We start from the raw sequence: 14,876 nt of genomic DNA, 5'->3' as shown, positions 1-14,876 counted from the left end.
CTTGTAAAAATGTAAAATGGTAGTTGTCATGGTCACTTTTTAATGTTCTTTTTTATTCTACAGACATACATACTGTATTTCGTTGTTTTATTTTGTACATATTCCATTTTTCACAGCAGCTATCAGTTTTTGTACACTTGTGTTCATAAGAAATACAAAAAAAATACCTCAAATGACAAACTCCAAGCATTATTTGTAAGACCCATAAGTATCAAATTTCTCTGTGCAGCTGTAAATATGTATTCATTTTCCATGCTTCTAATACAGATACCTGAATTATGCTGAAATGGTCATGTAGCAGCCCTGAAGTAGGAAAAACAACCACTTTAGAATGCTTCTTGTTGATTTTAACATAACATATTTAGCAATTGTCAAAGGAAGTTTTATATTTAATATAGGCTGTTTGATACATCTTCATTTTCTTTACATATTCTTAAACCCACTGCTGTTGCCATCATGCTTAATTTAGTTGTAACAGTATGTTTTTTTTCTTCTTTTAAAATTATAAAAATGAATGTGTGCACATTGTAATATGTGTCTGTAACATACATATTTCATGAGATAAATGCACTAAGGCAGCGTTTCTCAACCTTTAAGTATTTGTGACCCGAGTTTTCATAACAGTTTTAATCGTGCCCCCCTAACATTCTTTTGAAACCCTAAAAAAATGTATTCCTTTATTTTTTGCTACCGATACACCTCTATAAGTTTTATTATACCCACTTAACTTTTATCGACATTTATCTAACTCTATATTTATTTTTCTAGTATGAGAATGTAGTTTAAGTTACTTTGTTTTGGTTTCAATAGATGTATTTTTCATATTTTCGATTCTTGTTTTCTTTTTTTTTCACATTTTCGCACCCCTTTTTTGTTACTCTGGGGGTGCACCCCACAGGTTGAGAACCGCCGCACTAAGGAAATACGTTTTTTTCAAATTTAAACTTGCTTGATCCAGGAACAGCTAAACAACTATGAAGGAAAGCACCAGAGCAAAAAATGGCAATAAGCAGGGTCTCTCCCCCCTCCAAATACACTCCGTGACTCTTCACTTCTTTTTGTTGTTTAATACATATTTTATTTTCTTAGGTCAGAATTAATTTTTGTCCTCTTGGGCAGGACTTTCTGCTTTGAGGAAAGCCAATTATTCACATAACTACAGAAAGACCAGCTAAAGCAACCTAATTTTTAGAAAAGCCTCTTTTGAAGTTATTTGTAAGAAACCTTCAGTGTTTGGACCATCAAATGGGAGTGAGGTAGATGGAGCAAAAATCAAAGTGATTAAGACTGGTTAGGAAAGATGGTATATGCCTACTCCTCGTGACCTACCTGTTTCCCTATTAAGTACATCTCTGCAGTGATACTGATTTTGTAAGTCAGAATTCAGCAGCCATAGCTGGTAGTTGTGAGAATGAAGTTTTAAAAGAAACGGAGCACAAGGTTAAAAATATACAATTTAAAATTTTTGGTTATTTTAATATTGTTTGTTTAAAACAGATGTTTTATTGAAAATAAAACATACAATATGTTATTTAAACTTTTAGTATGATTGTATATTTTGCATTTATTGCTTGACATAATATAGTGAATTGGTTGGGGCTAAGCCGAAAAGCAGAAAAGATTTTGAAGAATTCTGACATATCTGCCACTTCTTCACTGACTCTGGTCAGGAGTTTTAATGCAGCCATCCACAATTTTTTTGTGATATTACATTATTTTCTTGAATAGAGTTCATGAATGTGATAAAGAATACCTCTGACCACTGTTATTAGTGTAATATTTAACTGTCGGTTGTAAATGGGCTGTGAATGTGTCCTGAATATTATATTATGTTCTACCTTTCCATGACACTGACTAAGGAGGTGGGGCAGGGAAAATAGTTTGGTAAATAGTTTTTTAAAGCAATACTCCACTCAAAAATATTTTTGTTACTTACCTCATATACTGTAGTTGGTAATTCTGGCTAAAAAGTAATGTAATATCATGGTTTTGTAGAGTACCGCGATAATGTCTGTGATAGAATGGGAGCTTGTGGTCACCAGTACTAAAAGTTTTATATATACAAATGTTATCAGTGTTGTTCTGAATTTGTTTCACATGTTGGTTACCTCTACAATTTTATTTTCATTTCCAAATTTTGAATGTATACTAAATAAATCAGTAATAGTTCAAGCACAGAATCCTGACTGACTCCACTGAAGACCTTGTCAAACTTGGAGCATTGTCTTCTTTAGTCTTTATTCCTGGCTTTTTAACCAACCTATAAGTGTAGTTTCATAAGTTCCCTATGATGGCAGTAGCTCTTAATGTCAGGATTATACTAGTTAAAGTAAGCTATATTTTGTGTGTTGCATTGTTTTATGCCCTTTTGCCTCTTTAAAAAAGATTTGTAAATATATTCCCAATACAGTGCAACATGTTAAATATTTTCTTTCAGGTAGTGTAATTTACTCATGTTTATACTCCATACTCTTACACTGGGTAGCAGATGGGGTAACACTGTATGATTATTAGTGTCCACTTTAAACAAGGATGCCATTTGTACTTCTAACTATGACGTTTAATTTATTATTTCTGGCAAATAGTTGTATGAAATGTTATTTCCTGTTCGGAGACTTTTCTATGTGATCTATGAGGCTTGTTAACTTGTCTTTTAGTGCTTTTTCTTAGAGTAGTATGGGACAATCATATGATGGATGTCTTCACTTCCACACCTGTTGCCTTTTCAGTTTCTCCTTTAACATTTTGAATACTTTATTTCCTAATTGCTGTAAGGCTGTTTTCATAAGCAAAGGATAATTTAAGGTGTACACTGCTGGCAACAAAACACTCTCTGAGTATATTATCACCCCAGTGAACGTAGGACCAAGTAACTGCATGCGTGTGCGACTGCTTCTCAAAGATAAAAGCTTCAAGGTAAAGGTTCAGTAGGTGTTACTTAATCCTATTTCCTATTGACTGAACCTGTTAATGTACATATTTATTCAGGTGGTGTCTGGCAGGTCGTTGTTTGAATAGGTTTTACTTTAAATATGAATAGGTCTTTATTTATGTAATGTTTTCTATGTGATAAGAAACAAGTGCTGGAAAGATCCATTACCAAGCATGTTTAGTCATTTTGTTAAGCAAAGGGTCCAGTAACTTGCCAGAGTTTATTGGCATTTCAGTTTAAGGATTTTAAACCTATCCCCTTCTTTGTGCACAAGCTTTTTCTTTTACAAGTTGTGCCACACCCTTACTCTTTTGGGAAAGATGTTTAAAGTACAGTTTTTAAAATAAAGGTTTCAATTTCATGTCAGTATGAATAATAATACATTTTATTTATATAATGAAATAATATGACTAGATATTTTGCATAATGGTGGCAGAAGTACAAACAATTTACTTAACTAAAAGTACAAATAAACAGGTAAAATGTCCTCTAGTAAAAGTTAAAAGTACTCCATTGACATTTCTACTTAATTAAAAGTAATCACAGACATTTTTAAGAAACACTGCTCTAAATGATACAGGCTGGTGGCATTACAGTGTGCATGTGCTTTAACCATTCCTATGGATCTCTACTGAATCAATTTGTTTGTGCAGATCAATTTTCATGATTCACTAAAAAGAGTCATTTTAAAAATCTACACTGTTCAGTTGACTATAAAATGCAGCGCTTCACCAAGTAGAAATGTAACGGAATAGAAAATCGAGGTAGTTGCTGTAAAATGCAGCAGAGTAAAAGTCATAAGTATCCAAAGCTAAATCTACTTAAGCCAAGTACAAATATGTGAAAAAATATACGTATCAAAGCAATTGTACTATGTTACATTCCACCATTGATTTTGTATAATGTTTAATAAGAACCTTTTACAGAGCTTTTTGACACATTTAGCAAAACAATGCAGAGAAATCTTTGGCGAGTGCATTTTGGAAATATATTTAAAGTGTACACTACAGTGCTACCTCCTTAGCTAGCCAAAATGACTGAAAGATGGCACTAGTAATGCATCAGTCTTTAATGATAAGATTGCTTCATTTAATCTACTTAATATAAAGTTTTATATATTTAACTAATTAGTCATTTCCTGTGGCTTTTTGAAAAGGTTTTGATATACTGATTATGACACTTTTACATTTAGATATTTTATAAACGCTTAAAATGTTTCATACTCTTCTCTAAATACTTCTAGTTATTGAATTAAAAGCAAGTATGCTGTTAGGAAACTGGTTAATAATAAACATAAATAAGGAGATGACAGTTTAAAGTAAATCTTAAGTGTAAGGATCTATATTCTTGAGCTATATGACAAACTTATAATAAACCTGTTCACAGTCTGTTGGTATTTTAGTTAGCTGAAAAAAAACAAATATAAAATCAATTGAACTACATTAGAATATTTTCTAACATTTGGAATAAAAAGTACACCACCAGCATCATTTTGACCTGGGGAAAGGAGAATATGCAAGGTAGCACATTATGGACATAACAAGCTGTGAGGTAAGCTAATTGAAATAACCAGAGCATTAGTAGTTTATTTACATTGTAAAGGAAAAATATGAGTAATTATCAATCAGATTTTTTCCGTCATTATTGTATAGTCCACTTGAGGAGAAAGACAGCAATTCACATTTTGGTAGCAACATACAATAAGCTTGATAAAGGTGGCTATATTTGGCTTGTTGAGGTAAAAGTGATAATGCGGAATAAATGATCTGTGAGCTGGGGAGGGAGGCAGCGATTCACTCCCCGGTATAATCATCTATCAGTGTCATCTCGTGTGGCATTAATGGGGGTCTTTTACGAAAAGAAAAAACATCTTCAATCACATTTTCTGAACAGAATTTCAGAGCTACTGAACAACTACCTGGGCATTTGCAGTGCAGCATGCAGCAAATTAGGATAAGTAAAGGAGGAACCAGAAACATGATGCACTCACCGAGGAAATAATTAGTTTTAAGAACACAACACCAGTTGGCATTGGCTGTAGTAGTGCTTCTGTTAACAAACCCTCTTTTTTTTGTATTAAGATAATAAGCAAATGATTTTTTTAAAAATACACCTGTTTTTGCACCCATCATGACTGCAGCACCATCAAATTTACATGTAACTAAATGAGGTAACTTTTCCAAAGAAAGCTCAGTACACACAGGCCACAGTTTATGGTTTCTAGTATTCCTTCTGATTAGCATTTCTTAGCTCTTGCAGGCTGACTAATCTAGTAACAGATTCACTATGTTCCTTGACAGATCTCTGGAAAATTGTTTACAGTTCATTCACAGCATTATCAGCAAAGAAATAAGCCAAAATACAAACATACATGGCACATTTTGCCACCTCTGCCACTTTAATGTTTTGAGAAATAACATTCAATAAAACATTCTTGACAAATAGTTTGTTCTCAAGTTATATCTGTTTTTTCTATTCATTATCTAATAGTCAACCTGAGTTGTATCTGAAAAAGATGCACTTTATCTGTGTTTTCTAGAGGCTCTCTGTACATATAGTTAATGAATAATAGAGTTGTGTGTGCAGGTATGTGCATGTAAGATGAGGCTCTGCACTTCTTGATAGATTTAAGATGAGAAAATCATAACAGCCAGAACTTGACATGGTTATTACTCTTCAGTTACAGTGACACCTATGCCATAATACATTAACTGGTTTTGTCATAATATTACAATAAAACTTTTAATCAAAGTATGTGTTACTTATGTTCTGAGGTAAGCGATGCTTTGTTCCTTTCCTGTTCAGCTTTCTTCAGACATGTGGTTTCTTTCTTTGTTCAAAAGCTTGATCACTCCTTCAATCTGGTCACACTATCTGGTTGCGGGAGGTACAGCAATTTCTCTTTGAGGGTTTTAGACACACAGTGTCATTGATTACTTGCAAAGTTATGCTTGCTGGGGTCAGCTCATGATCAGTCAGCCCATTGTTATCAAAGTGCGCATATGGCTTTTATTTATACAATTTTACTCTGATTGGACATTTGCTACCTTAGTAAGGTTTAGAAAAATGGCACCCCTACCTAGTACATCTCCTTTTATAGATGGTATATAATTTTTCTAGTCTAGCTTTGGTTACCTCTTTTGGATTAGAAGGGATTGCTCCAACTTCATTTCGGCCACACCTTAAGCACTGGGGTCTTTGCTATACAGCAGACGTTATGGCCAGGTCACCGAGATTGACTGAGGAGAGCCATGAATTAGGTTCTTACAAGGGCTTTTAACGGAGAGAATAGAGGTCTTACAATTGTTTTTTGGATGTACATAAGCCCATCCTCTTGGTAGACCACTGGTGCCAAGTTCTGTCCATCAGTGTTACTCATCCTTGATTTATGGTCCTTTGTTCAGAATTGGGATGTCTAGCTCTTGCCTTCGAGAGATGTCCCTGGATGTTACATGGTCTGGTATCGATCATCTTATCAGATAAGCTGCAGTGGCTGCATTCTGCCGAGGGGCCCCCATCAGGCAATCTGAGACTTTTTAACATTTAGAGTGTCTAGCCCTGGCTTTAGAACACAGTTATTGGCTTAAGCTATAGCAAAGCATGGATAATGTCAGTCTGTCCTACAGTGAAAACACTGTTAATATCTTCTAGCATATTAGCTATAATGAAATCAACAGTTCACATTAAAATTGTGTAACTGCTAACATTTGAAAAAAATAAAAGTATTTTACTGTATGTTAATACTACTAATAATATTATGGTACTATTAGTAACAGCTAGAATCAACAAAATAGTAAAAGAGGTGTTAATTATAAGTGGTAAATGGAATGCACACGAATTAATAGATCCTCTTGTCTGTTTCAGGAAAGTCTTTTGACATCACCTATGTCCGACTCAAGTTTCACACCAGCCGGCCAGAGAGCTTTGCAATTTACAAACGTGCAAGTGAAGATGGCCCTTGGATTCCATACCAGTATTACAGTGGCTCATGTGAGAAGACTTACCAAAAGCCAAACCGTGGATTCATCCGGACTGGGGAGGATGAGCAACAAGCTCTTTGTACTGATGAGTTTAGTGATATTTCTCCCCTCACTGGAGGCAACGTTGCTTTTTCCACATTAGAAGGCCGACCAAGTGCCTACAATTTTGACAACAGCCCTGTATTGCAGGTAAAAATATTTCATTCATACTTTTATTGTGTTTATGATTGATAGTCCTTCAGAGGAATAGCCTTTGGTACCAGTTTTAATGTATCTTTGATTTTTTTCCTCTTTCCCCACTCAGTTTTTATATTGTTCTTGCTACTCACTTTCATTTTTATGTGGGAAACCTATGTACCTATTACACATCCACTTATATCCAGCATCGTGTCTATTTTAATAAATACTAGTAAAAATGTAGTATTTGTTAAGAGGTACTATGAACTGCTCAAAATTCATGTGTCATGTTAATTTAAACTATTAAAGTACAGTGAATGAATGAATGAATTCATAACAGTGAACAGTGAAGTATGATGTATGTTGCTTTTATTTATTTAATCTTTCAAAATTTTTATTTGACAACCATGAATAGTTAGCAGAACCAAATTAATAAATTTCAAAGAATGCTCCGAAGTTGTTAGGCATCAGTGTGGAAGTTTGGCTTTGTCTTTTAGTTAAACTTGAATTAATCTCTTTGTAGGTAATCTGTAAATAGTTGGTAAAGAATTTTGGATAAAAATTATATAATGTATAATAGGCCTATCAGGTGAGGTCAGGTCAGATTGGGGAACATGCACTCGTGCAGTGCATTTCTGGCACACACAACACTCAACGAAACAGCACGGGATCCCGGTTGGCAACCCCCCCAGGCATACATGCAGTCTAGTCACACCCTCCAGAAATGACAATCTATCTGCCACAGCCAGGTGTTATGTTTGCATCCCCTTGGCCTGGTCCAGTCACTAGGGTTCTTAACAATGAGGATCCTGCAAGCTGGGTCATCCTCGGAGAATGGAGCCCACATGGCTGTAGTGCTGTAACTGACACTTCTTCACAATCAGGTAATGTACCTAATTCCGGATTCAATGAGCAACCGCTCATTTGACACAAAGTCAAACCCAGTGGTACCCAAGGATTTTCTGAACAGAAACATTACAGAAGGAGTCCAGTCTTTGTCTCTGGTCACTGGATAGTATCCATGTCGTGTAATGATATAGCAAAACAGGAATCACCAGGACTCTAAAGACTTGGGACTTTCGTCCTTTTGCAGAGATATCAGAAAAGCCACACACCCCTTTCCAGCAACCCCATAACACCCCATGCTCTTCTCAATCTGTCTACTGATTTCATAGGAAGAGTCGCCATAGGTTGACATTCTCCTCAGACAGATGAGGTCATTAAAGGCCTGGAGCTTCGTTTTTATCGACGGTAGTTGCAAGCTTAGACACTCGGACTCCTCACACTGTCTCTTCAGAGCCCCGATTAGAGCCTCCATTAATTTCGCAAAGATCACAGCATCGTTGGCAAAGTCAAGATTGGTGTATATTTCTTCACCAACAGATGCCACGTAGATGCCGGACCCTTTCGACCCTGCCTAATACCCAGTCCATACAAGCACTGAACAGAGTAGGAGCAAGAACACACCCCTCATGAACCCCAGAATCAAATCGGGGGGAAAAACACAGAGGTTCTGTCATGATACTGAAATTCCCAAGTTTGATAAAATACTATGAAAAGTATTGATATCGATATAATTTTCAATACCATAATTGGGGAAATGCACACAAAATTGGATATTCAAACTTTATTTTTATTTATTTTTTGAATTTTTATTAAAAAAGATCATCTATTTAAAGGTAAGTAGGTTCTTCTTGAGGGAATGCCTCTGATGTAGTCATATTCACAAGTTTTTAAAGTGCAAATAATACAAATAAAGCAGTGTCTACATTTTTGATGTGCATATTTATTCACTTTGGGCCCATGTACCCTTGGGCATTGTAAATTTCAAGTGTTTGTTTAGCATTTTCCAAGATTTTTATGGCATTTTGCACGTTTTACAAATGTATTCCAGGCTTTTTTTGGGCTGACTTTCAGGCACTTTTTGTGTTTTTCTAGTGTTTTTTAAGCATTTTCCCAGCATTTTCAAAGAAGCGTTTTGCAGGGAAGATATGATTGACATTTCCATTTTGTAGGTTGTGAGATATTGTCGTGTAATGACGCAGTTGTCGTGTTTCCAGAATGTCTTCTGTGAATTTAGTACTTATTAATTCTGCCTATCACAGTAATGAAGAGCAAGTGTCGTCAGCATCATCAGTGAATATATTGGGTTCAACCTGTTCTGTAGCTAAAGGAAGTAGATAGGACAATTCTGGACTCTGTAAATGCAAAACAGCATCCTGAAAAATTCCAGGATTACACAGGGGTGTTGATAAGCATGTAAGTATTGATATAAATGGAAACAAAATCATTGTGTGATCCAGTTGTCTAGTGACTGCTACTTGGGGAAGGGGTTATCATGCTGCCTGTAATCAACTCAAAATAATTGAACATACATTGTATTCATATTCATTTAATCGTTCTTGTGCTGAAGGGTAAATGTAATCTGTTTAGGGTCACAGGGAGCTAGTGACATTTTCAGTAGCCCGGGATGTAATGGAAGAAGAATATGTGGTATACAGTGCGCCACTCATTTTCTGGGCCCAACCAAGCGGAAAAGACTAGGCTGTCTACAGTCCGGTAACAGAAGTGCTTTAGTAAAGTATTGGCTATTTGCTGAAGATATTTTGAAACAGAGTGTTCTTGCAGCACAGCAGCCGGTGTTGACTTGGGGTTCAGATTGGGAATACAAATCAGGCCAGAAATTCACGGGCATGTGCAAATCCCATATGGCGCTGTAAGGCAGTGTTCTGTGCTACCACTCTTTCTCTTTCTTATAACATTAGTAATAAACCTTACCCTGATTAAAACTAAATGTGTATGTGTAACTTTTGGTAAATTCTTGTCTCTTGGTTGCAAGCTACGTACCTTAATCTGTCTTTCAATAGCTGTCACTAGAAGACCAATGCATGCGCATGCACGACGATGCTGCCATTTTTTTTTGTTCTCTAGTTTAAATGAGCTACTTCATCCAGGAAGAGACATTGACTTCCTGTAAAAACGTTTATAAAATGCTCTTTTATTTTCTTTTACCAGCATCTTGTACTACCATTGATTTCAATGGAACAAGTGTTTGGCAGAAAATGCTTGAAAATTGCTGCATACAAGAGTTTTTTTTTTTTAAATGCTCGCTGCTCAAACACTTACCGTAAGTGAGAAAAGTGTCATTGAAAACAATGACTAGCAGCTTTTCAAACGGTTTAGGAGTGTTCTTCTGGTCTAGTGCCTAAAAACGCTTAGGTGTGAATGGGTCCTATGTCCAAAGACTATTTTGACTGAACAATAAGAAAAATTGGAAACTGCCTACATTTAATACACTTTTACGCATTCTTACATTTTAAAAGAATTGAATCAGTAAAGTGAATTGTAATGTTTATCACTTTTGTGAGGAACAGTTTATTTCTCTGTCAAAAAAACGTGTGATCAGGAAAGTGCCTATGAGTTAGATAGGATGGGCACTACAATCAATGAGTATTGATTCTGTTTCAAAAGTTCAGAATACATGTGTATTGAAAAAAATAAAAATAAAATGTGACAACACTAATGGAGACCATACACATTAATAAAAATAAAAGAATTCTTTACTATATTTGGCATTAGCCTGCATTAAGAATAGCCTAAACATGAATCTAAATGTGTTAACCTGGTTTATCAGAGACCAATAACCCACTTTCCCTAACCAGAATAAATTTACATTATATTTACAGAAACCAGTTTTCTGTGAATGATCAGGTTATTAAAGTGCATGTACTGTAAATGCAGTGAATGAACACATCATTACATGAACACACAAAGGTGCCCCTACTTTAAATATAATTTGTATCCTTCATTTAACAAAGTGTTTTATTTGTCTTCACAATAACCTGTATATTGTAATTTTGTTTTGTTATAGATTAGTTTGCATTAAATGATGACTCCAGCAAATCTTAATAAAAGATGAATATTCCTCTTTCACAAACATTTTTTTGTCTGATGCGACCGACTCTTTAGTCAAACTTCGTAAATTGGATTTTTTTTTTTTTTTGCTTCATTACATTCAAACACCAGTTACTTTCATGTTTTACATTCTTTTTTATGTTTACAGAGATGTTATAATCTAATCTTATCAGACACTAATAATTCAGGTATTGCTGTTATGTTCTCTGACATTTCACTGCTTACCTATTTCACATTGCTTATAGAAAATAAATAGGTTGCTGCATGTCTTGAATTTTAAATTTAGCCTGTCTTCTGTATATCTGTTTGCTGTATTTCTCCAGTGGCAATCTTCTATTTATACCAAACTCTGATATCCTCTCAGAATAAATGTCGCCAGGGGGTATGTAATAGATAGGCAGCACCATGCCAATTTTAATGTTTTAGGGATGCTGTTAGAACTTACTAACAATAGACTAGAAAATTGCATCTTGTATGCAATAGGCAGTTAGCAGGAGTGTTTGATTTTTTCATTGTTTAGTTTAGTTGCACATTATACTATCTGTAAAATTTAGCTTAAGCTTGACAAATTCTAGTCACTTCATTTATCCTATCCAGTAAAAGGAAAGCTTACGTATGTAACAGTACATTATGCTTTAATGCCTACTGATACAGTGGCAAACATGGGTGATGCTGTATTTTGTTTCTTTTTTTCTTTAAACCAGACTAATATGTTGGTAAATTGGATTTGGGTGGTGCTAGTGCTTCAAAGCTCCAAGCGACTAGGTTTGAATGTCCACCCCATTGCTACCCATGTTGTAATGTTCTTTGGGTACCTAAGATTTGCTCCCACATTCCAAAGACACATGTTTTGTTAATTGGCAATTTTAAATGTGTACCATTTGATGGACTTGCGCTGCCAAGATAATCTCCATGACCTTAAACTAGGTGAAGAATCTTAGATACATACACTTGCAGGTAATTTCACTATAGGGTTTATAGAATAACATGATCATCATAAACTACTTTCTTTTCATATACATATACCAAATTTATTAACTTGCATTTTCTGCCCATTAACTGAAAAATAAACACTTGTTAAAACCAATACTATAAAATGTTCAAAAAGCCAAATAAATTGATTAATACCAAGGTTATTCAGGATATTTTCATTTACACAAGCTCTTTAAAACTGTCTTTATAGCTACATTTTTTAAAGCACTTTAGCAGAAAATCAGTTTTGCCAGGTTTGTGACCTATGTTATTGTGTGATTTATGCTTGCCTCAGTATATGGAGGAAACGTTAGCTAATTTTCTCTAATAGCACTTAATGAAGCATAATATTTAAATGGAATAATCAAATGATTTCAAACTTTTAATGATTTAATTTTGCTAAATAGTCATGCTGTAGTTGATCGGGCGAGGATCTACTGTAAATCTGTCAATTTTTCACTCTAAATGACTCAACTGGTAATTAGTAAACTGGACGATTTCAACAGATTTTTTTGGCATCTACTTTTTTTAAACTGTACTGCAATTTAATTCTTGAGCTTCTTTATGCAATGTATTACAGTACTTGAAGTACACTTGTAATATTGCTTCCAGAACATCTTGCAAACAAAAAGCAGCCTGGCAGACTTTAGGAGAGTGAGAAGACAGACATTTAGATTTTTAATTAAAGAAAGTAAATTAATAACCTGAAACAACTAGTAATTGGCAAGCATTTCATTTTCTTTTATACCGTATGTATTATGGATAAATATATTATGTACATTTTATTAGTTTATGAAATTATGTATTATAAGCTGATTTTATTCATTTATATGTACTTTTATAATCCTACAGAATTTTATTTTGTTTAAAAAAAATTAAAAATACCAAGGGTAACACTTCAGTACAGAACATAAAACTTCTACACAGCTAGTTATGCAGGATCTTATATATTTTAAATTGTTAAAGGTAATAAATATATATTTTCCTGGGAAGTTAAAATTTGTCATTTAATGATTAACCTGCAGTTTCATAATTCTGGTTAAACAGAATGTGAGGTTTACAGGGTGCTGAACTCTAGTGATAAGATGTATTATTGCTTTGTACTTAACCAGAATTAGCGTCTGAACTGTACTAATCCTACCTGCAGCAGTTAGACCTAACTGCAGGCAGTCTTCCATAGTCTCCTGTACTAATTTCTTTGTCACAAGTTTGCTGTTTACATAGGCTTTTACAGAATCACATTTATTTATGGTTCTGGTGACACTCCCAAGTATGTTACATAATTTACATGTACACAACTGTTAATCACACACCTGAGATAAAAAAAACAAGACAGAGAATGTAAATGTATATACAGTATCTCACAAAAGTGAGTACACCCCTCACATTTTTGTAAATATTTTATTATATCTTTTCATGGGACAACACTGAAGATGTGCCACTTTGATACAATGTAAAGTAGTCGGTGTACAGCTTGTATAACAGTGTAAATTTGCTGTCCCCTCAAAATAACTCAGCACACAACCATTAATGTCTAAAGCGCTGGCAATAAAAGTGAGTACACCCCTAAGTGAAAAATGTCCAAATTGTGACCAAAGTGTCAATATTTTGTGTGGCCACCATTATTTTCCTGTACTGTCTTAACTCTCTTGGGCATCGAGTTCACTAGAGCTTCACAGGTTGCCACTAGAATCCTCTTCCACTCCTCCATGATGACATCACAGAGCTGGTGGATGTTAGAGACCTTGCGCTCCTCCACCTTCCGTCTGAGGATGCCCCACAGATGCTCAATAGGGCTTAGGTCTGGAGACATGCTTGGCCAGTCCAGCACCTTTACCCTCAGTTTCTTTAGCAAGGCAGTGCCTGTCTTGGAGGTGTGTCTGGGGTCGTTATGTTTGAATACTGCCCTGCGGCCCAATTTCCGAAGGGAGGGGATCATGCTCTACTTCAGTATGTCACAGTACATGTTGGCATTCGTGGTTCCCTTAATGAACTGTAGTTCCCCAGTGCCGGCAGCACTCATGCAGCCCCAAACCATGATACTCCCACCACCATGCTTGACTGTAGGCAAGACACACTTCTCTTTGTACTCCTCACCTGCTTGCTGCCACACACACTTGACACCATCTGAACCAAAAAAGTTTATCTTGGTCTCATCAGACCACAGGACATGGTTCCAGTAATCCATGTCCTTAGTCTGTTTGTCTTCAGCAAGCTGTTTGCGGACTTTCTTGTGCATCATCTTTAGAAGAGGCTTCCTTTTGGGACGACAGCCATGCAGACCAATTTAATACAGTGTGCAGCGTGTGGTCTGAGCACTGACAGGCTGACCCCCCACCCCTTCAACCTCTGTAGCAATGCTGGCAGCACTCGTACGTCTATTTTCAAAAGACAACCTCTGGTTATGACGCTGAGCATGTGCACTCAACTTCTTTGGTCGACCTTGTTGAGGCAATGTTCTGAGTGGAACCTATCCTGTTAAAACGCTGTATGGTCTTGGCCCCCGTGCTACAGCTCAGTTTCAGGGTGTTGGCAATCTTCTTATAGCCTAGGCCATCTTTATGTAGAGCAACAATTCTTCTCAGATCTTTTAAGAGTTCTTTGCTATGAGGTGCCATGTTGAACTTCCAGTGACCAGTATGAGAGAGTGTTAGAGCGATAACACCAAATTTAACACACCTGCTCCCCATTCACACCTGAGACCTTGTAACACTAATGAGTCACATGACACCGGGGAGGGAAAATGGCTAATTGGGCAAAATTTGGACATTTTTCACTTAGGGGTGTACTCACTTTTGTTGTCAGCGGTTTAAACATTAATGGCTGTGTGAGTTATTTTGAGGGGACAGCAAATTTACACTGTTATACAAGCTGTACACTGACTACTTTACATTGTATCA

General features: G+C 35.7%; 1 protein-coding gene across 1 annotated transcript in view; it reads left to right on the top strand.

Annotated features, from left to right (window-relative positions):
* lamc1 (laminin, gamma 1) overlaps positions 1–14,876 on the top strand; it is a 183,489-nt gene that overhangs the window by 100,411 nt on the left and 68,202 nt on the right. Inside the window, exon 2 of the mRNA XM_039735981.1 lies at positions 6,797–7,101. Coding sequence (XP_039591915.1) covers positions 6,797–7,101 — 305 coding nt within the window. The remainder of the gene's footprint in view (positions 1–6,796; positions 7,102–14,876) is intronic.

This window comes from Polypterus senegalus, chromosome 14 (genome assembly GCF_016835505.1).
Source record: "Polypterus senegalus isolate Bchr_013 chromosome 14, ASM1683550v1, whole genome shotgun sequence".
NCBI lineage: Eukaryota > Metazoa > Chordata > Cladistia > Polypteriformes > Polypteridae > Polypterus > Polypterus senegalus.
This window is presented reverse-complemented; position numbering and strand designations above follow the sequence as displayed.